We start from the raw sequence: 23,690 nt of genomic DNA, 5'->3' as shown, positions 1-23,690 counted from the left end.
CAAGCAATTTTCAGGACACCAGCTACAACTCAACTCAATTCTGTACTACCTGGATTTAGCATCAGATCCAACAGGTAAAAAGGGCTTAGTCCTACAAGACTGCACCCACCCACCCACCCCCAAGTTCAGATGCCAATTACAAGCCCAGGTTGTCACCGGTACTGTCGATCAACTGGCTATAAATCAGGTTCCTACCACCCTCTCCCTGAGTTCAATTAATTTGCTAGAGCAGCTCACAGAACTCATGAGAACGTTTCACTTACTAGATTATCCATTTATTGTAAAAGGATGTAACTCAGGAACAGCCAGATGAAAGAGATGCACAGGGCAAGGTATGGAAAAGGGGGCACAGAGCACCCTTGACCTTTCCAGGAGGGCCGCTCTCCCCAGATCTCCACATGTTCACCAACACGGCTCTTCCAGATCCTGTCCTTTGGGTTTCTCTCAAGGCTTCGCTATACAGACATGACTGATTAGATCACTGGCCACCGCCGATTGGTTCAACTTCTAGCCCCTCCCCCCTCACCAGAATGCGGTCGGGTGGGACTGAAAGTTCCAACCCTCTAATCGCACGGTTGGTTCTCCTGGAAACCAACCCTCATCCTTACGTGGGACCCCAAAGTCACCTCATTTACCTAACAAGAGACACCTTTATCACTCACATCACATAGGATAGTCCGAGGGTTTTAGCTCCGTGCCAGAAATGGCAAAAAAGATCAAATATATATCTTAATGATAAATCGCAATATCGAAGGCTTCATCTAACTAACAATTCCATTATCTGACCCTCTGCATCTTCTCTAACACTGAAGCAGGAACCACCGCAGAGGCCTCCTGAGGCACGGTAGGCGCTCAGCAACTATTTGGAGATTCATGTGCTCTCGTGAAGAAATGGCTTTAGACCACTCCGACAGTTCTGAAAGGAAAATTGCGTTAGCTCTAGGTCTTTTCAGAAGAATTCTTGGGCATCCTCATTTACTCTAAATGTGATAAGCCTTTCCTCTAAATGTGACCTTGGATCCCAAAAGTCCTAGGCCCAAGGTTATTTTGCCTGCCTCCACAGATGTGACCTGTAACTCTCATCCCCATGGTTCCGACAGCAGGTAGGTCTGTAAAGCCCCGGTCCTGTGAAGTCCAGTCTTCCCACGAGTTTTAGGGAGGCCTCCTGGCTGACGACTTGATGAAACTACCATTTTTAGTGACCTTACTTTAAAAAACAAAAACAAGTGAACTATAACCATTAAAACTTCTTACTGGTGTCACAATAAGAAAATGATCTCCCCTGCATTTTTAGGCCCTGCTGCAATAATCGATTCTTCAGCCTAAATATTTTTAATCTGTAGGTAGATATGGACATCAGAAGAGAAAAATATCTGTCTAGCACACAGGAAGTTTAGATCAGCGATCACATGAGAAGTTTATGCAAGCTTTTCTCAAGATTTTTCTGCTTATACTTGTTCCCTTATTTTGCTTCATTTTTAATTTAGGAAAACATGGCTAATATACTAGATCACTTTCATGGCTGGGTCTTCTTGGGCTTCAGAAGTCTGTAAGGGCAGACTTGTAAAAAATACAAAAGCCTAAAATGTATCAGAAAAATGGAGTTCCTATCATTTCACTCACAAATTTTGCCTTTTAACTGTAATTCTGCCACTAACAGTTCAGTGAAAGGTGGTTTCTTTATTGTCATTTATTAGCCATGACAGGCAGCAACATTCCTCTCAGACACAGTCTCCCTTCACCACAATTATTTAGCGCTGCCCGCAAGACAGAAGACTGCTCGAAACTCCTTTCTGGAACGCTTTTCTCAAAGGCAACAATTCAAAGCAAACCCCTATTAACTGGAACACTGACATCTGCAGAATTCTCTGGACAGAAGATTCCACTACTCGCATAGTTAAGGCCAGCAACTAAGACATAATTACTTACACTCCAGTCACTAGGAATCAAGTTCAGCAACATGGTCTATACCTGGAAGCCTCACACACCCACACTGAGAGCATCGCCCTGCACAAAGGACCCAACCTCAGACTGTCGACAGACACACTTCCTTCTCAGCAAGGGTCCTTTCTGTTAACCTCCTCCCAAAAGGAAAAAGAAAAGAGATTTTCTTCACTAAACCTCAATGTAGCAAAATGGGACAAAAGATAAGATAGTGTCAAATTAAATAAATTAGATGCACTGCTGGCTTATTAGCCCCTGCACAGATTTATGAATGTGAAATAACGAAACTTACACATTGTTAACAGGGCTCCCAACTCAGGATTTGCAGCACTGTAAGTATCTAATATATTTTCCATCTTTAAAGTACCTTTACTGATTTTTTTCTTCTACATAGCTTTTGTTTTATGCGTTTTGGAACAAAGAGACAACAAGGGGTTTGGAGGAGGCAACAGAGAAAAAATTGAGAAGATAAAAGAAGAGAGATGTAGGAAGAGGGGTTAAAAAGGCAAGAGAGCAGCAGGAGAAACCGGAACTGGAGACTGAAGTATTACAGCGGGGAGGAGGCCTGGGACCGATCAGATGGCCACACCTGAGACAAGGAGCAGGCACGCAGGAGCGAAAGGTAAGAGAACCTTTCTTAACATCTTTGGTCTGGTCCATAAAGAAGTGCTACCCATCAGCCCAAATGGAGCACACGGTGTCAGGGTCTCAGATTGTTCTCTGGGCATTAAAACATATGCAATGTGCTTCGCAGACAATACAGAAATGAGAGAAATGAAGAGTTAAGCATATAATTATAACGTAAAAATGAACATACTTCGGTAGGGTAGATTTTAATAAGACTTTAATAATATTGGTAAGCAGCCAAATTACAAAATGCCCCAGAATATGGAGTACAAAACCTCAGAGACAAAATAAAACTCATAAAAATATAAGAGTGCTTTAAAACAGTAATTATCTTTAGGATAAAGAAACCATTTTCTCAACAAAGGTACTGAGCATGTTTAATAAAAATTAAATGAGATTAAAGACAAGGTGCACAGTCCCCAAGTCACAGTGATTAGGAAGCTGAGATTTGTGTCAGTGAAGGCAGGCATGGCGCCAGGAGCACAAATGAGCTCCCATCATCAATAGATCTGGAATAAACTGCCCCGAGGCGGGCTGAATTTCCTCACATTTCACTTACAGGATAAGAATTAATTTACTCTCCGGTTGTGGAGTGGCCTTGGAAATGAACCGTGTTGGCACGTGGAGGAGTGGCAACACGGTCCCACGTGGCAGAAGTGGCACCTGGCCCCCCCTTCCATCCACACAATCCTCAATGCCACAGCAGGGCGTGGTCTTAGGGGTGACAAGAGGAGATAGGCTGTCTCCTCCTGGAACAACTCATTACTCAGATAAACTAATGTAAGAGCTCCGTGTGACCAACAAACCAAAACTAAGAAGCCAAAACAACAGGGGTCCCCATCTCCAGAGAAACACTGTGCCACTACCCTGTGGTATCAAGACAGCAGAAGTAGAGAAAGTTACCCACAGCTCAGTTACGCTCATCGGCTGTCAGGACAGATGTGCCATCCTCTCTAGGTCTTTTGGATGAGTGGGTGGGGGTTTCCCTCAACTCTCTAAGGCAAATACTTTAACACTGCTGTCGTGTGGGTCCTATTTCTTTTTTCCAAGGGCACTACATGTTATGCTTCATTTGGGCCAGATGTTCAAATCAGTGTGTCTGTTCATCCCGCTAGGATCACAACAATTATTTATTTGTCCTTCCAGCACATGTAGCAGCATGCAGCAGCTGTGAGATGCAGTGGATGACAGAGAGCTGACACCCTTCTGCAGAGCCATCAGCATCCCAGCAAACCAGGACACAAAGGGAAGGCACCCCACTCCACTGCGACAGGCCATCTACAGGCTCCTTTGTCTTAAACCCTAAATCAATAGCTTAAACAGATGCAGATTTCATGTGACAGGAGAGAGAGTTAGGAAGATTTGAGGCTTTATATTCTTTAGATGTCTACTTTTGCTGTACTGGCTATTAAAAAGTTATGTGTAACTTCAAGATGAAAGGCATTAGCAGCTCCTTAGAAGAGGATAATCTCAATCTTCTGGAGGTTTAATGAGATGTAACTCACTGAAGCTTCTGATTCGGTCTGCTGTTAATTGAATCAAAGTCAATGACAATCTTGCTGCACTTTGGTGTGAATTTCCTAAACGTGAGAAACAAAATATATAATGATATTAGCCAGTGAGTAGTTAAAGCGATTTGTTTACTTCGGCTTAACCTACATTTTCTATGGGGAGGAAAAATTTTCCCGGGATTTGCTTGATAGTTTATCCTATAGGAGCCAATTACAGAGCACCATAGTGAGAGAAACACAGCCCAGAAAAGACCAAGACCCAAAATAATGCATGGGGTGGCTGGGCTTGTAGGTTTTTCAATTGGCTGAGTTCATGAATTATCGGGGGGTCAAAGGATTAACAAGTTAACTGCATAAAATGACATCCGATTACGTTTTCCCATTTAGATTTAGCTTATTTTCTAGGAAATTTCTGCGGCCAATGTGGAATCACTTTAAAGCAAAAAAGAGCTGAAATTTCTTTTGCCTCTTGTACATAGCAAAAATCAGCTAGGTTCAATGAGGAGTCATTTTTAAAAATCATGTTCTAAAAAATGCGGAAGTAAAATAAGCCCACTGTATTTTTTACCCATTAATGTACCTTCTAAAAAGAAAATGTTTGGGGACTAAATATATTCTTTTAAAAATCCATAAAGAGTAAATATCTAATTATTATTATGCGAATAACTTGGATTTGAAGTCTCATAAGGCACAACAGATTCACAACCTATAACCTATATCCCTAAGGAGGAATGGGAGGGGCCAGGTAGGTTACCATTTACAAGAACCCCACTGCTGACCACAAATACTATAAAGGAACTGCTTTGAAAGCTTTTATAGTCTCAAAAGAAGTTTCCACCATGAATCAAAGCTGGATAAACTTACCTGCAAGTAAAACATACCTCCTGATTTTGCCTAGCAAAGATAATCATGAAAACCTAAATGACTTCAAATCTCAATTTAAAATGTCACTGTAAAAAGAATTCTTGGTGTTTCAAACCTGGCAGGTTACTTTCATCCTAAATTTTCTATGCCAGAGTTGTTACATTTGCAAAATTTACAGAGGTTCGATGTTAATATTATAAAACTTGTGAATTATTTTAAATTTCTTGCTACTAGAATAATTAGTCCAAGTCTTGGAAAGCTACTAATATTGAAGTGCAATCACTAGACAGATTGTCTTCAAATACTTTTCTCACTGCTCTTAAAAATCTACCCCTAAAATAATCCTTAGATTCTTAGCCTATTGCATTGCAAAAGATGCTTCCAGGTATGGAAGTCGGGCATCACAAGTAGAAATTAAACATCGGCCCAGGTCAAATCTGTTTCTCCATCAGGCTTTCATGCCACCTCTCCCCCGAGCTCTTCCTACTTACCTAAAGGCAACCCCAGCCATATTAAACATGAGCCTCGCAGCTGTTGCCTCCTCACTATCATGGTACTTATCAGACATGAAAATAACTTCTTTGATACCTTAAAAGGCAACAGTGAAAGAAGCCCCATTAGTATACGCACCCAGAGACACCATGATGGACGTGCAGAAGCAGACAGCCCTGACACAGTGTCTATGATGAATCACCTTTTCCAAGCGCACTTGCACACATGTCCAGTTACTACAATATACAGCCGCTGCTCTCGAATACAGCAGTGAACACATTATACTTAATCTGCTCTCCAGTTTTTATGGATTTTTTTTAACAAATGCATAGTGAAACATGTCAAGTAGTCAAGCCTTGATCCGATTAACAAATTTTCTTTACGGCAGGCAGTCAAATACACTCTATTCATAAGGCGACTACTCAACTCAAGAGGCGAATGGAGGGGAGTGGAGAATGCTGGCAAAATCAAGGAGAAGTCCCACCGGGCTGCCAAGAACGGCCCTGCAGACCAGCTCAAGCCAGTGCCACAGAGAACAGATCTGTTTTCTTTTCCTGTCTCACCCGGCCGTGCTAACTTCAGGGCCAAGAATCTGGAGGGCACTTGATCCACCACCCTGCTCCTCCACCAGCCTCTGAAGGGACAGCAGAAGACACCTCACAGGGCACATGCTGCCCTTCCCACATGCCTGCCACCACCTCTGTGCTTAAGGACAGCCTTGGAAAACTCCCGAAGGACCTCGCACCATCAGTGAGGGAGCCCACGATACTTCTTAATGGAGACTTTTGATTCTGACACCACTAGACCTCTTCTGCTCAGAGAGCCATGGGCTGGTCAAAAACAGCCCCTTTAAACCAGACATCTGGCTAACGTGATAAGTCTTTAAATCTCACGCCAAGAGTTTTATGGAGATAAAGTGTAACTGAATCTTAGATGTGACAATTTGAAAAAAGTGAAGTATTTGAATTACAATGGCCCAGATTTACGGTAAGAAAAACTTAAAGTAGTACCATTGGAGCCTTATGACATTTATATGCAAAGGTATGTTTAGGTCCTCAAACATCTATCATATATTAGATACAAATTAAAATTTCATATACAGACTCCCAGCTGACCTTGTTTCTGACAGAAATTCATTTCTCTCCCTCCCCCTTAATCTATGCACAATATGTCAGAGAAGAGTAAATTGACAGTAATTATATGCAAAGCCTGTGTTGTTTTTTGGCAGCTTGCAGTTTAAGAAGTTGCAAACTAAATTAAAAACATGCTAAGAATCACAGAGGATACAATTAGTCTTAGAATACCTGGCACCATTCAAAAACAAAACACGGGAAATATCCTGCAAAGTTGATAGTGCAATTAATTTAGATCTAAACAATAGCAACTTAAGATCAAACACGTCTGCAATGAGCTACTGATGAGCAGGCAGCGATGCAAATGGGACAAATGGAACGGCCGGTTCCTACCTGCCTGGATGATGAGCTTAGCACATTCATTACATGGGAACAAGGCCACATATATAGTACAGCCTTTCACGTCAGTCGAGTTTTTGTTCATGATGGCATTCAGCTCGGCATGGCACACTGTGGGTGCGAACGAGAAAAAAAGAAAAACTTAGACCGCAGCTCATGAAGAATTTATTAATAGTGTTGAAGCATTCCATTCTCCCTCTGAAATAACATATAATAGACTCAATTTAAAAAAAAAAAAAACTGATTAGAAACAAAGCACTGAGAATACCAAATGAGGGTCATGTGGTCTGACAGGTTGGTCATTAGCAGCAAAATGGTTCACCAAGGCAGCCCTGGGTCAGTAAGCACCTACAGCAGCCAAGAGGGGCCAAGGTCAATATCTTCACCCACCCTCAGTGGAACAATAGCTCACAGCTCCACAAGACCCTGGGGTATGGAATTGCCCACATAAAACGGCTCATTTGGGTGTCGATATGCACAGGCAGGGATATTGCTGTGGCCGTTAAGAGGGCAGGGAGCAATTTTAAGAGCAAGAGAATCGAGAAGTGAAGCTGAGCATTTCCACCCCAAGGGATTTGCTTCACCTCAAGGTTCTCAACCCACACTCACACAAGGACTCCAGTGGATAACCAGAAGTTTATCTTTTATAAGAAAAATATTCATCCATTTAATGGCAATTAAAAGTCAAGTTCTTGCTATAATGGCCTATTCCACCAAAGATCCCCAAACAGTGATCCAAGGTCATCCTCAGACTTGCCTGAATTCAAGGATAAAGGGAGACCCTCCTCACCCATACTTATCAAAGCCTACCCATTCCGTCGGCCATTTAGCTAGGTATTCCCACCACCTAACCCACAGGCGCTCTTCTCAAGGGAGGAGTCATACTCACCACTGATTTAGTCTGGAATCCCCTATCTGCTTTGTGAGATTGCTATATGCTACCTTATATTGCTATTTAATTTTCTGGGCACATTATCTAAAACTATATTATAATCTCCTAGTGACAGTGATTCACAAACTTGTCTGCCTGTTGGAATTCCATGGGCAGCTTCCAAAACACCAACATCCATGTCTCACACAAGGAGCCTGAGACAGCCTGGGGTATGGTCTGGGCCTCGAAATTTTTAAGAGGTTCCCCCACATGATTCTAACGTGCAGACATGTTTAGGAAACACTACCTCACAGAATCCTCTGGTATCGTATCCCCAAGGTGACTTAACACACGCTATGCACACAAGTGCTAAAATAAATGTTTGTTGAACGAATTAACGATGACCTGGCCCTGGTCCAAATCACACAAATCTCCTAGAATTATAAACACGGAGACGTCAAGGGTCTCTTCCACCCTCTCCAACCAGCCTCCTACACTTCACACCTTCCTTCAGGAGCGTTGAGGCCTAAACTCGTGGCTCTCACACAGCTCGGCCATCAGGTGTTCACTTAGCGAGCCTTTATTGAATGAATACCTGCTCCGGCTCAGACGGGGTGAAGGGCCACGTTCCTCCCCAGGCCTCTTGCTTCCAGGTAGAACGGCCACTGTGTACGAGTGTGTGTCCCACAGCCGCTCTGCCATGCTGCAGGCAGAAAGCTGACCTAGGGCCCTTCCAGAAAATACAGGGGAGTGCTCGTTTAGTCTGTGAAGACCATGATTTAGAAAGTCTTGGTCGTGCGTGGAAATAAAAGTCTCTAGTATTGTAAGAAAATCTGAAGAAAAAAAAGCTGCACTTAATCAGATCACAGCCCATCAGAGAGCAATCCCCATGGGCCAGAGGGACCTGAGCCAGCTCCCTGAGCCCCGCTGGCTTATAAACCTCGAGGGGCGCGAGGACAGGAAAGAGAAAGGTCCTGATGCTCAGCGGCCATGAGGGTGCTGGCCTCAGCAGAAGTCCCCTTGGCCCCATTTCCTTCCCTGGCGACCAAAACATTCCCAAGTAGGGATTAACACTGCTCTGGTGTTAAAAACAATTAGATGTAATTATTTCTTCTATTTCCCCCTGGAGGGCAGAGACCAGTCTTCCAGGTTCTTTGTAACTCCCCCAGAGTGTAATTCGATGCCATGAACATAATGGGTGTTAAATATTTATTGAATGAATAAAAGAGGAAATGCAGATTCCAATTATTGATGGTGACGTTGGGAAATACAGAAAGTCTTCTTAAATTCAAATATCAAAAATATGCTTTCCCATCTAACAAATATTTTTTGATGGTGTTGGTATTAATATTCAGAACTACAGTTTCTGAATCTCTTAGGAAACCTATTACACTGTCCTCTTTTGAATCTCTAAAAATTGTCACACTGACAGCAACTACTGTCCTCTAATTCATCTGAGGCAGTTCAGGGCAAAATTTAACATTATATGTCTGGATTCATTAATGAAAATTACCATCTGAAACAGATTCTCTTGGGCAGCATCCAACATCCCTGTATAAAGGGTGGTTTATAGAAATAATATACAGGATCATAAACAGACTTTCTTTCTCTTAACTGCAAAATCACAAGATGGAAAATATAAGGCTTCTTGTTAGAAAAGCATGAGGTCTACCGGGCAACACGAATAGCTGAGTGTCAGGCACATGTGAGACTCTTTAAAAGAAACAGTTCACAATCCACGACCCCACATATTTAAAACGAGACGATGGCAAAAACAAGATTCAAGTGTTCCGTCCACACTTGATTTCTCTGATTCATACCTGTACCTCTTTAACTTCAGAAATGACAAACACCAATTCCCGCCTTCCCCAGAGTCCCCTTGGCCCACCAAACCTTGTCTGATTAACACCGGCTTCCCCTGTCTGTCCCTACATGGTTGAAAGAGAAACCCCAACCCAGGGTAGCACCTGACACCTCAGTCCGGCCCCGCCCACCTCAGAACTCTCCATGTGGGTTGTGTCCAGATCGGGAAGCCTGAAACTGGCCCAGGTCCACAAGCTTCACAGCCTCTGTGGCTCTGACCCTCGGCTTCATCTCCAAAACCACACGCGTTTCTCTTCAGGACTGATGCATCAGGAGGCACTACTCAGTCAGGCCTTAGGCCTCAGGCCCCCCAGACTGTCCCCACAGCGGAAACTGGGCAGAACAACTTGACAACTATCCATTTGATTTACTTAATGTAGGTCAATCAGAGTGGAGTTTGGGGACTCATTTACCTGGACTGGCCACCTAAACTGATCAAATAACAGGTAACTGCCAAATATGCCTCAGGCCACAAAGAGCACTCAGGGCAAGCCCTAACTGGCTCACTCCTTGCTCCGGGCCCTGGCTGGCCTGACCACAGGCCAAACATCTCCCCGCTTTATTCTCCACCTGGCAGGCAAGTATGGAGGAAGAGCTCTGCAACAGGAGTCAGCCCCAGGGTTCAAGGCCCAGTTTTGCCACTTACAGCTGTGTGACAAGGTGCGTAAGTGCTCTTTCGGTTTCCAGGAATAACAATGGCTCTCAAAAAGTGCATTTCCAACTAACTACATAAAAACAATTTTAAAAATAGCAAGTATCCAATTTTTAGTTTTTCCCTAATGTGTCCAGTTTCCTTCTTCCATCTGCTAAAATAGCTGATCTTCTCCAAGACAGGCTGCTGACCACGAAGCATGAGTCTTCTCTCCCACTGCCAAGGGCAAGGCCTGGCTCTCAGCGAAGCTCTCACTCCGGCCACTTCTGATGGCACTGGCTTCTCTCTACTCCATTTTCTTCTCCTTTATGTATGTATACTTAGTCCCCATTCCGAAGAGCCCATCTTTTCAGTATTTTAGATCTCTTCACTTTCTTCTTTCAAGATGAAATTGTCTCATTTACAACTGCTACTCTAATTTACTTTTTAAATAATTGGCTCTTGACTTTGTAATGCATATAAAAACCCTAGTTGTCTCTAAAACCATATCTTTCAAACTGCAGGTCATGAAATCAGTTTAGTGAGTTATAAAAAGCATTTTTTTTTTCTTTTTTAATGAAATGGATTAAAAGAGAAGGAACAAGATCAGAATGCACCCCTCATGGTAAGGTTAGGTGCTGCTCCTAAAACTGTTCCGTGTGTGTGTGTGTGTGTGTGTGTGTGTGTGTGTGTGTGTGTGTGTTTCAGGTGTAAACTATGTTTGCTGAGTCACCATGTAAAAAGTTTGGGAAACACTACTCTGTGGAAACCCACTGACCTCTGTAACATGTCAGTAATGTTTACAACCGACAATTTTTTTTAAATGGCTCTAATTTATAGCATCTGCCCATTTCTGTGGTGTGAACACTCCCACGTGGCCAATTTCAAGTTCCCAACATGACACGATGACACGGAGTTGGGAAGATATGCACACGTCTGTTTTGGTGAGCTGGCTCCACCACACCACTAGGTGGTTTATCTTGACCTAAACCCCAAATCTCGTGCTTGCAATCTCATCTGTCTGCTCCGCCGGCTCCTGATGACTGCGTACTCTCCACTCTAAACCCTCTCAGGAGCACCAGACCCTTTGGGGTCTCCTGCTTTCTGTGGGTCCTTTTCTTTCTCTTGTCTTTCTGGGCATCTCCCAAGTTTCAGTTCTGCTCTTCAACTTTTCTCCAGCAGTCAATGACTTAAAGAATTCATCCATTCCTAGATTCTCAAATAGATCTAGTTGTAAAACCCTAAATCTACATTTCTAACCTCTACATCTCATCTTCTCCTCAAGCCTTTTCGTTGGGTGGCCTGAGACTTCTCTGCAACTTTTCTCACTACAGTAAACATTCTACAGGCATTTGACAGCAAAAAGTTAAAGAATTTATCTTTTTGTAGTGCTAGCATTTTTATTATATTGCCTTGGAATAAATGCAGCAATGCTACAAACATTTGAGCGCAAAAACCAACTACGGAGGACGGTTCTCACAGTGATCTTGAGATGAGCACAGTTTTAATATTTGTAGCAGGAATGAGAACCATGCATCCCAAAGACATAGTGTCTAGGAAGTAGTTATAAGATAACTAAACTGTCCAAAAAAAAAAAAAGAGATCAATTTTCTAACTTTTTACCTAGAATTAGTCATCTGTGGCTAAGCAATAAGCAAAAGAACTCTCCAAACACTACAAGTATTTGTGATAGGCACAAAGAGTGACATAAAACCCTTCAATTATTCTCAACATTGTTTAAAAGGAAAAGAATCAAAAGCTAAAAATATCAGATTAACACTTATAAAGTTCTTCATTGCCAGAAGGAGAACCTCTGTTTCAGGTAATTATAAGACAATTCATATGCTTTGGTCTTTTTTTTTTTTTCTTCTTTTCTATTACTAACTGTCAGAATTCAGAACTGCATTAACCTTGGACCATGGAGAAGAGATTGTATAATTAGAAAACTGTATTTTTCAAATTCCCTCTTACTCAGGCTTGATTAATCCTTACTGTCTCATGTAAGGCGGTTCTCTCCAAGTTTGACAAATTAACAGGATATATTCCATCCTTGGTTAGATTTAGATTTAAGAGATTCAACATTTTATAAATTTGACTTTCATCTCATTTGATATAAGACTAATATAATATCTATTTTAGATGGTAGTATTATTAAGGTTACTTTAATAGGTAAAAAAAAAAAAAAAAACCCTGAATAATGCTAAACAGATGCTAATTGCTACACAAATAATTTAGCAGTACTTCTGTGACTCTACCCTCAACTGGTCTTCCTGTGCTACCAGCACATGATAAAATTTGGAGTCAGGAAAACTAAGTTTCTATTCAAGTTAAAGAAACTCTCCAGATTGTTTAAAATTCCTTGTTTTTAGAGGTATCTGAAGAAAAGTACTTCCTCATGCCCGAGGGGTATTTGGCCAAAGCTGAGCTGAAAAGTGGGGAGCTTGTTGTGGCAGCTTTGTGAGGGTCAGGTTTGAGGGCCAGTCACCGAGAACCTGTTGCCACTGAGCCCGGACCCGCACCACCTTCTGCCAAAACGCTCCAGGCTGTATCATACAAGCCTCTGACTGTCTCTGGGGAAACGCACCTCTGCCCCTGACTGATGACCGTGAAGGTTCCCGGGCTGTGCAGCCACCCACATTCAAAACACAGACAGTTGGGCTCACTGACAAGACAGAGGTCAGAACTCAAGAGCCAAGAAGCGTCTGCTCACGGCCTTCTGGAATAAAAATGTGGGAAGCTTCATCCTGCAATTAATAATTGACATCAAATGGGTACCAAAGTTCAAGGTTGACCTGTGCATTTTTAAAAATAACTCGATGTTAATTTTTATAAGATATTCCATTTCTATTCTGATGACAAAGCTTTTTGTCGCTACTTCTTAAAATACAGACCTAAATGTCTTCACTTCTGGGGTTCTACAAGTATCAGAGTCACTAAATCCAGGCACTTCTCTCTCTTGGAACATGGGAACCCCCTCCCTGCTCTCAATGTCCCACAGATGCCTGATGGATAACTCCACTGGAGGGGCGGGCACGCGCTCACTCCTCTAAAAGATCCATTTAGGGAACAGTTTCACAGCTCCTGAAGCTAAAATGGAATTTCAACTACTTATTTCTTAATTATTGAAAGATATCCTGACAGGGCCTCATATATCACTGCCAACCTTCAAAGTACCTATCCTTCAAGTCAATAATTTAACAATAGAGTAGCCTCTAAATTTAAGCCCCTCCAACCTACCCCTGGGGCAACCCCCCGTTATAAAATGTTCACTCTTATGGCTACCCTAAAATCTAAAGCGAATACTTCTCCAATTTGGCTCCAAACAATTTCACTACTCTACCTTATCTCTCCTTCAAGAATTGCCCATATCTGTAAAATAGCAGTGAGAGTCATTATCAGGGTTTTCAAAGGATTTGAAATAAAGGGGAGGAGAAGCAACTTAGGAAACAGCAGTTACAGCTCTTCTCTAAGGCAACTGCAACCAAACAGGCCCCGCCAGCCACTCCTCGCTCTTCTCAGCCTCTGCTCCCCACTCTTCGGGCCCCCGAGCCCCTGCTCATAGTCCACCCCCACACACAACTTCTTGGCGTGCGCCAAAGCCTACTTCACTCTTACGCTTCTCAGAGAGAACTCTGCCCACCCCATGGCCAGAGAAGCACCCTTCGTATTGGGCTGCAACGGGGACAGAAGAGGGTTTAAAACTGGAGACATTCCCCATATAAGTGCAGGTTGCAAACACCACCTGACCCAGGCAGAGCACTCACAGGGCTGGGTGCTGGGGGCTGCGGGGACAGGCAGAGGACACCCACACACAGAAACAACCAGAGCTCTGAGTGCGGGCTACAGACACAGCAGGAGGACCTCAGAAGAAGTGAAGTGTTAAGAAAATCCAGGAAACGGGCTACATGCACTGTTTGTGGGTAGACTGAACTGAATCTGCAGGTAACATTATCTCTGTAGAAAATGTATTTGGATTACAAATGGCTTTTCAGAGCAAAAGGGGTCTAAACCCTGGGATCTGCCTACACGAGGTTTCAAATACCAGCCGTGTTAAACTACAAACAGGAATAATATTAATATCATCCCTTCCTATCTCCCGGGGTTACAATGATGAGGAACGAGGTAGGAAAAAGTTTTATGAACTAGAAAGAATTCTGCAAATAAAGTCGTTATCAAGAGTCAGACCTGGGCTTGTTTTCTGAAAAAGAACAGCCTCGACTCCAGCAGGTCCTGCCTGTGATGAAGACCTGGGGGAGTCAGCAGCCAGGAACGAGGGCTTCCTGAGCAGAGTTGACAGGTGACAGCACTTCTGTCCCACATGAGCATGCTCCAGCCATTCTACTCCGTGTGCTCAGAATCAACACCATGCCCCCCACCACCATGTCACCCCATGCACGGTCAGGGGCCTTTCTATTCAGAAGATAAAATAACTGGGCCCACAACCTCAGGGCATCGAGGGCCACACAATTTCAGTGGATGGGGCATTTATTATTACAGTATAAGCTGACATATGAAACTAAAAACATAATAGTGGTAAAGCACAGGAAGTCAGCCTGTTACCACCCTGTGTCCAGAGAAGAGGTCTCTGCTAGCAGAAAGTGACAACAGAAAGGAATTCTGGTTGGGTTTGGGATCTGAAGGTGAGCTGCTCACATATAAGGCAGTCAAATCCTCCAGGCTCTGCCTGGTACAGCCCCAACTCCAAGGGTGCCTCACCTGCTGACGGCCCTGTGAACCACAACAAGTTAATGACCCATCTCCACTGGAATCATGGCTTTGGGGTTGTCCAAATAGGCCCAGTTCTTGCAGGCGTCCCATGGCTCTGCTTTTCCCAGTGCTTCCTCCTGACATGTCCCCTCGGTCACCTCCTCACAGACTCTGCCTCCCTCACCTGCTAGTTTTAGGACCTTATGATCTTGTGAAGCCTCAGCCTCCTGGCCTGTGAAATGCAGAGAACAAGAGAACCATCACAAAGACTAGTATCTGTGAGAGCACAGTGCAGAAGACGGACCTGACAAATGCTTGTGCTCCCAAACCTCTCCTGCTGGCCGCCCAGCTGACACCCACAGCCCTGAGCTGTTCAGCTCTGTGGATGGGAGAAAACAGACATTTCTTTTTCTCTCTCTCGTACTTTGGTCCCCATCCCTTGCCCCCTTCCCTGCTGCCTCTTGCAAAGACTGCTGGCAGCAACTCATGGCACCCAGGGGAGCCACTTAGCCCCAATGGTAGTGCTTAGGGCTAAAGAGATTTCTGACTGTGGTGTTTCCATTATTGATAATAAAGCCCCCAGAACTCTAATTACACTGCTTCCCTATGTGCTAAAGGCACACAATCAGGTCAGAAGGAGGAGGACGTGGAAATACTGCATTTCATCTGCATTTCATCGATGGGTGAGCCAAGCCCAACTCCCTTCCTACTGTTCTTGTGAAATACCTTTGATGCTTGAAATGTACTAAGGAAACACGAAAAGCAACAGAACTCTAATCACGGTTTGACAGCTTTGTAATGCAAATCTATACTAAAAAGATTCAAAGCTTCCCTCTTGTGTTAATAGCTTTTAAAGGGTAAACTGGAACTGAGCAGTGAGCACTGGAATAGGAGTCAGGATGTGTGTGTTCTAATTAATTCCAGCTCTACAAGGCACGCCCCAGGCAACTCACTGCTGCTGTTCCAGCATGCAGAAAATGGGGCTTAACTGACCTAACTCAGGCTTCTGAGATGAGACAGAGGCCCTGACACTGCCCTCCATTCCTAGGACATCTCTCCAGCAGGCCTTCTCCATGCACGGGACAATTTTTGCTTCTTTTCTCCCCAGTGTCCAAACCTGCTCACGCTCCTTCTCCCTCCTCTTTCAACTGACAACGACCTTGCCTCGCTCTCTCCTGAAATTCTGTAATTGACCATATCCCCGCCTGCGACTCCATGAACCTCTATATCAGCTATCGCGGTCCCTCTTTCGCCCCCCACTTAGTGTCCCTCCAATTACTAATCAATGTGCCTTCCCCTCTCACTTCCTGCAAGACCTTGTCTCTTTTCCCCGTTTTGCATATCAGTCTGGATTATTCCCATCAGCAGACAAATGTCTGTTGCAGAAAACAAATAAAATTCTCTCCTCCTACAGACGATATAAACCTTTCTCTTGGCCCATCTCCCATTCCAGCCACCGCCCTATTGTTCTGCTCTCTCCACAAATATCTCAAAACCACATCTACATACACTGTCCCCACTTTCTCAGTTTCTGCTCCTCCTGCTGTTTCCGATTTGCCTTCCAGCCTGCCGCTCCATCACAGGTGCTCTTTGGAATACCAACGGTGACCTCCATGGACTTTCTTCAATCTTCTTAGACCTCTCAGCAGCCTTTGACACAGCCGACCACTCCTTCCTACTTACGACACTGCCCTGTGTGCACACTATGATGTCCTACTCTTGCTTTGCAGGCCCTTCCTCCTCCACTCTACCTCTCGATATGGCAGCTCTCAGGGATTGGGCCCAGCCTCTGCACACTCTCGCAAGATCACCCCACTCGTTTCCCTGGCACTGATGTCACCCAAACGGCACACATGCAGATACTGACATTTCCAACCTACACTTCTCTAGGCGCTCATGTACCCAACCTGACCACCTGACACCCTTCCTGGGAGCCCTCGTTGAAATCTCAAATGTCAGGGGTCCAAATCTTCCTTGACCTTCCCCCAAACCCAAGTGCTCAGGCTGGAAATGTTTGGGGGGGAGTCAATCTCTCTCCCCCACCCCACATCACCCAGCCCTCTTGGTACTGTCTCCAAAATACACCCTATACTCACCCATCCTCTCCATCTCCAGCACTTCCACCCCCTCTAACACAGTCCCCCACCCAGTCTGTGGCCATCATCCCTCAGCTGGTCTCCCTGTTTCCACTCTTGCCCCCAACAATCCATTTCCCAAGCACAACCAATGTCATCTTTTAAATCCAAACTCCTTACCCTACAGGACCTCACCTTACTACTGCAGCTTCACCCACTAAGCTTGAGCCAAACTCTCTCCTTTCACATGATGCTCCAAATGCCTTCCTGCCTGACGGCCTTCACCCAAGCACTCTTCCTGCAAGGAATGCCCTTCCCAGCCCCAAACACTGACTACCCCACCTTCGTCTGATGGGACTCATCTAATCCTTCAGACCTCAGTTCAAAAGTCACCTCCTCGGAAAGGAATATTCAATAATATGTTTATTTCATTAATGTCAACCTCCACTCTCAGTGTGCACGCTCCTTGAAAACCAGGACATTGGACATTTTATTTACCACTGCAGAGTGCCTAGCACAGAATACATATAATTAATTGCCCTGTAAGTATTTGCTGAGTGAATGAATGACGACAGGTGAACGTACTCTAGAAATGTGCATTATAAAATTAGTTATAATTTTTCAAAAGGAAGCAAGATGACTCATGAACTCCCCCATCACCAACATGACTCAAGCTGATAAAAGAATAGATGACTCATTAGTATTGATTTCAATTTCTAAAACGTTATAACTCACTCACCAAGGAAAAAAACGACAATGAGGAATTCTGCTTCCCTTTTTCACCTAAACTCAAAATTAATGGCATTTTGAGCAAAGTCTTTTAATTGCAGAATTAAAAAATTCATGCTCAGTTATCATATTCAATATTTTAAATTTGCTATGGCATCTATCATTTGGAAGAAGCACAGTGATAAAATTTACACCTCTACTAATTGGCTAGTACCTACCCTCCCGACAGCTGAGCATCAGGGAGAACGAAGAGCTCCCTCACATTCTAACTCCCTTGCTTTCCCCAATATTCTCCATTTATCATGGGATTTATTTATCCCCACTTATTTCCATTCTCCATTTATTCCCAAAGCTAGGCAAATATGTTTCAATAAACACTGTCACATTGACTCGTTCACAAAAGGATCTCGGAATTCTTTTCTATTTGGTTTTAGAAAAACCTCTTGTCTCCAAAGAGTTTTAAGAGTGCCCCGTCTATTCATATGTTTTCTTATACTTAGACATGGGTCTTTTTCTTCATTGCTGTCCTCCAACCTTTTTTCATCCAATGTCTTTTAAGCTCCATGTTCGTGGGGTAACTTGCATCCTTCAACTGCCCCTCCTGCTTGTGCATATGTCTCCGTCTCGCTTATATTCTCATATTCATCTTAGAACTGGTGCAGATTTGAACCTCTACGGAGGAGGGGATGAAGGCTGTCTCTATTAATTTGTCCGTATGCACAGATGCATATTCTCTGTGTCACTGCCACCCACAGCTTTTTACAACTCTGTACCTTCACCCAGCAGAAAGAGCACCCTAATCCAATGCAATCAAAACTATATTGTTTAATTTTTATTTAGAATTCTAGAACTGGAAGAGTCCTCACTGATCATTTATTTCATAAAGATATTGAGAAATAAATGTCAAGTTATGTATCTAACAATCTCACGATTACTGGATAAAAATACAACACATTTGGAACCCAGGCTCCAGATGACCAGTCCATGACATTTTCACTTGAATCTGAGAATTGCTGTTTTAAACATTATGGGGCTTTTCTTAGCTGATATTCATATTAAAGATGTATACATCCAAACAGAATACAAAAGTCTTAAGAAGTAAAAGTAAAACACAATATAATATCTGCGAAAACCTCTAGGAACCAGGTTTTAGTACATATTTCTGGGAGCAAACAATAATAAATATTTTCCTTTAATATCAGTATTAACAAAACTTATGAAAGAGAGATCCTTGAAAAAAAACTCAAAATAAAACTAGTAATTCAAGCCAATTTCAGAGACGAACAGTCAAAAATCAGCATAACACCCATAGACTAGGTCGGCAGAATAAAGGCTATGAGGTTCATCATTGTCAGGCGCCCCCTGTACAAAGCTCAGACTTAAAGAAGCTATATTTATCAATAGGGCTATCCTTTTTCATTTAGATAATTAATTTGCTCGCACGCCACAAAATCTAAAATAAGTTGAAAACTGGCCCTGACATTTTATTGAGGCTATTAATTTCTCAACAAACCCTTTCTTTCAAGAGACATGACAAAGATCAACTTGAGCCACTTTTGGTCATCAACTTGGGAATCATTAACCTTGAATTATTTTAAGTTTTATTACAACCTTCTATGAAGTAAACTGATTCTTTATAAAACAAAAGCAAATATGTCTTTTCATGGGTGGGTTTAGTCCAAGAGATGAGCATTTCAGCTTTTCCTGCATCATCAGGACAGGGAGTTGTACTATATACATACTTTGTAGATATTCATAGTAAAATAGGGATCTACAGCTTTTCAAAAATCATTAACCCTAAATCTAGAGATTAAAATACACAGATAAGAATCAAATAAATTAACAAAAAGTCATTGTGTACTCTTTTCTGAAGACCGTTTATAAAGAATTATACCTAAAAGTGAAATATGCTTATTCAAACTGGTTAATTTTGGGGCGGGTAGAGGGCAGCCTCATACAGAAGCCATGGTTTTCCCGTTTATCTAAAACACCACACAGTGATATTTGAATTTGTTTCTTGATTCATAAAAATCACCTACTTTCTTTCCTGTAAACTTGCTCAAAGGTTTTTCATTGATTAGATTAGTTATTTTGTATAAAAGTCCCTAATTAGACCCACTGTCAGACCACAACTATTGGATGGCCAGGCAGGGGAGGGATGATGGGAAGCTATAAGTGAAATTAGAATTCTGCAGGAAGAGAAACAGCAAGTCATCAAATCCATGGATCTGCCTAACAAAACCAGAGGGCATTCAATTTCAACTGGCTGAAGGAACAAATTTGATCTTAATTACTAAGAAGCTCTTACAAGTTGTGAGGAAGTCACAGCTTAAGAAGGATCAGCCTCCTAACTTCTTGATAAATTAGTTTCTCAAGACTAACCTTTTAGATGCCAAAGAAATATATCACATGCATGGCAGTCAGGAAAATGTCAGTGTTCAAGGGGGTAAGGTAAATGGCTAAGTAATCACTAAAATGACATCTCTGCATGCTTAACAATATGCTAAATCTGAAAGATAAAGATTAAATTTAAATATAAAATTTAAAGGAGTACTGCCACACACTGGCAAAACTGTTTAAAGTGCCATGCTGAACTCTTGCCTTAATTCCAGCACTTTCTTTCCAGAATTTTATCCTTTTTACAGTATTCCTGCAGAAATATGAACTAACTCTGGAAACAGCCTCATGTCTCCATTTCTGCCTCAAGCATCTAGCATGTGGTACCACCCACTCTTGGGACATTAAGACTATGGTCCCTTCTATGATGAAGAAATGTGATGCGACAACAGACAAAAGTAATCCAGGCTTCATGAACGATCGGGATGGAAGAGGAGGCCACGCGGAGGTACGCTTACCCACAAATCCTTTCAACAAGAAACAGCATAGCAGGAAAATGCATACAACTTAATAAGCATAGCGATACAACTTAATAAGCATAGCGAGCGCTACTAAAAATGTAAAGTTTAACAATGGATCTTGAGGATTAAAGAATGTGATTCTACTCCAACTCTCCGGTCTGTAAACTATGTCTTCAAAATCGGTTACAAAAACCCAAGGAAAGAGTGATATGTGAATTACCAGGAGTATTTTACTCCCATTTTATAAAATTGGTATTTTGATTAAATGTGCTTCACTCTAATGAATTTCACAAAGAGAAAAGAACTAAAAATGTCAGCTGAACACTTCATCCCAGGTTTAACAACCACCCCCTCCTAAAAATAAAAATCTTCCAAAGTTTTTATACTAAATTAGATCAATCTGCTGCTTCCCAGTTTTTTAATTGTCATTCACGTGAAAATGTGTCACTGTAATAACTCTGACTTCTTCCTGCCACTTAATGTTACTGACATCACACTATCTTTTGGATTTTTCAGGAAAAGGATGAGATAAAAAGCTGTTTCCTTGGCAGGGGGAATTTTCATTTTCCATATTAATACTACATTGTAATCAAATAGTTTCATGAAGTTTTGATCCTAAGGTTGGAAGAACAAAAACACCCTTTAAAAATGCCTCTCCAGAGACACAGCTGGGAAAAGCTCCATCTTCCTATTATGTTACAAGTATTCAGTCTCCCTCCTTTCCACAGAGTGTCAATCAAGACTAATGACTTCCTAACTTACGGAATTAATAAGGAGAATTAAGTTGTATTTGCTATTGGTAAACTCAAACTTATACAAGCCCCATCTGTAGCTTCACTTTGGAGAAATGTTACAGCCAGCCACGTGCAAATGGCTTTCTGCCTATAACGCTAGGTACAGGCCACCACCACCAGTGCTTGACTTCTGGGGAGTCACTTCACCTAAGCCACTGTTTGCTCAAGTGCAGAGTGAGAAAAGGGGGTCCACTGTGCAAGGATTAGACATCATTTCAGAAAAGCTGAATTCCTGTGTCCCACATGAGAGAGTGGGGTGGGAAAGGAGCACTGACTTGGGAATTAGGAGATGTCACCCTGCCGGTGTGGCATGACAGAAGTTACCTGACATTTTGGGAGACTTCATTTCCCTATCCTAAAAGAAATGGGTAGACTTGGATCCTGTGGGCCCAGAACCCTGAGGCACTACGGAGGATCTGCAAGGGGTCCAGCATGGGCCACTGACTGGGTAAACATCACATCTTGGACGTAATATACATTTCCAAACACATACGATCCTGTTTAATAATGTCCAGATTAACACAAAGCATTACTGATATCGAGTAGCTTTTTGTCATCACGGATTTTCTTACTCAAAAGATACGAATGTAGGGGTCCTGGAAGTTTTCTTGACATTTAAGAGTGTTCCCATATAGTCAAAAGAATTAGGAATCATTGGTCTAGAGCTCCAGATAATCACTAAAGCTCCTTTAAAAGGATTAACCCATAATCTATCCTTCCTGATAGAGCAGCTCAGCCACCATTAATGCTGGTGAGGAAAGAGGCCTACCCAATTCCAGACATTAGCACTTAATTTTTAAATTAATTTTTGAAGTCTTAAAATGGAAGTAAAATGAATTTTCATTTTAGTCAATTACCACCAAACATTTCTATTACATCTAAGGCTATCTAAATATTTATTACTCCGTGGCCCGAAGTCCTTTGAAAAGATAAGACTGAGTGTACAGTTTACAGCCAGTCACCGTTATTCAGACTGAAGGCCCATCTACGTGTGCATTATGATGGCAGTAATACTAAATGCCTTTTAAAAATCATTTAATACCTTCGACGACTTTTATGGTAGCACATCAAATTACAAGCTTACTCTCGTGAAAGAAAATTGTCTACATTCTAACACAGCTACATGTAAAATGAATAATTGATAAGTGAGGGCAAAGAGCTTTGAAAACCAAGAGGTATCATACAGATAGTAAAATATAATGCAGACAGACAACCAGTGCCCAGAAACTCAGCAACTATTCAATAAAAAACAATCAGTGAAGTTGGACAAATGCCTGCGAATTTTTTTTTTTTTTCATTTTTTTCTGGAAAGGAGCTCTGAAAGGTATTCTCTCCAACTTGGACAAAATGCAGTGTCTCAGAACAAACAAAATCAGCTACTTGAGAGATTCTGAACACTGGGAAGTTGGGGGATTACAAATGTGCCACAAAGCCTCTGGCTTCTAGGTCACTGCCACAGATCTGCCTGGGGCTCACAGTGATTGAAGAAGGCACAGGTCCCCCTGGGTGAGCCGCAGAGTAACCAGTGAGGACCCCTCTACATCGGTCCAACCACTGGCATATGTTGCAACCAGCCTCAGCGCCAAAGACTGATAGCACCTAAGAATTCCCCACATAGGGGATCAGCGCAAGGACCTATACTTCACTGTCTTCACTCCGTGAAGTAATGACTACGGCAATCATATATTTCAGTGTAATCTTAAACACATCGACCCTTTCACTGCTGTGATTTTTATATGGGACACTGACCTGTACCGTGAAAAATTACCTTTGCATGTACCTATAAACAAGTAATCATTTCCCTTCTTATTTAACATCCAAAAGCTTACAGAATCAAAATTAGGATGACAAAAAGTTTCTAAAATACGTGAGCACATTTTTCATTTCACGCATTCCACTCAGCTAGAAAGTGGGGGCTGAGAAGACAGTTTTACATTCTCCCAACTGGAATCCCACTCTTCCTGCTCCTCCAAGGGGTGAAGTTAAAATGGACTGATCTGACTAAAATCCCCTTAATCACTAAAGTATGTTTTATTCCCTGAAACCCCTGAGTGCTTTGTAATTCTCCTCATCCTCCTTCCTCAAGGCCCTCTCCACCTCCAGGCACCTTTTTTCTGTTTCTTTCCAAAATACGGCAGTTGCCCAGAGTTTAAAAAAGAAATTTATGGAGTTTATTTAACACGATTAAGGTCCAGGAACATTAGTAAAAATATGCAAATTAGGCTAAAAGTAGACTTGGAATTCTTCGTGAG

The 23,690-nt window shown here is 42.4% G+C and overlaps 1 protein-coding gene across 1 annotated transcript in view; it reads right to left on the bottom strand.

Annotated features, from left to right (window-relative positions):
• Positions 1–2,771: 2,771 nt before the first annotated feature.
• The window catches only part of DCTD (dCMP deaminase), a 28,944-nt gene continuing 8,025 nt past the window's right edge, over positions 2,772–23,690 (bottom strand). Inside the window, exons 3-5 of the mRNA XM_011364037.2 lie at positions 6,905–7,021; positions 5,438–5,534; positions 2,772–4,151 (exon numbers count right to left, since the gene is read on the bottom strand). Of these exons, the coding sequence (XP_011362339.1) occupies positions 4,073–4,151; positions 5,438–5,534; positions 6,905–7,021 (293 nt within the window). The 3' untranslated portion in view covers positions 2,772–4,072. The remainder of the gene's footprint in view (positions 4,152–5,437; positions 5,535–6,904; positions 7,022–23,690) is intronic.

The sequence above is a fragment of the Pteropus vampyrus genome, unplaced genomic scaffold (genome assembly GCF_000151845.1).
Source record: "Pteropus vampyrus isolate Shadow unplaced genomic scaffold, Pvam_2.0 Scaffold92, whole genome shotgun sequence".
NCBI classification, from domain to species: Eukaryota; Metazoa; Chordata; class Mammalia; order Chiroptera; family Pteropodidae; genus Pteropus; species Pteropus vampyrus.
This window is presented reverse-complemented; position numbering and strand designations above follow the sequence as displayed.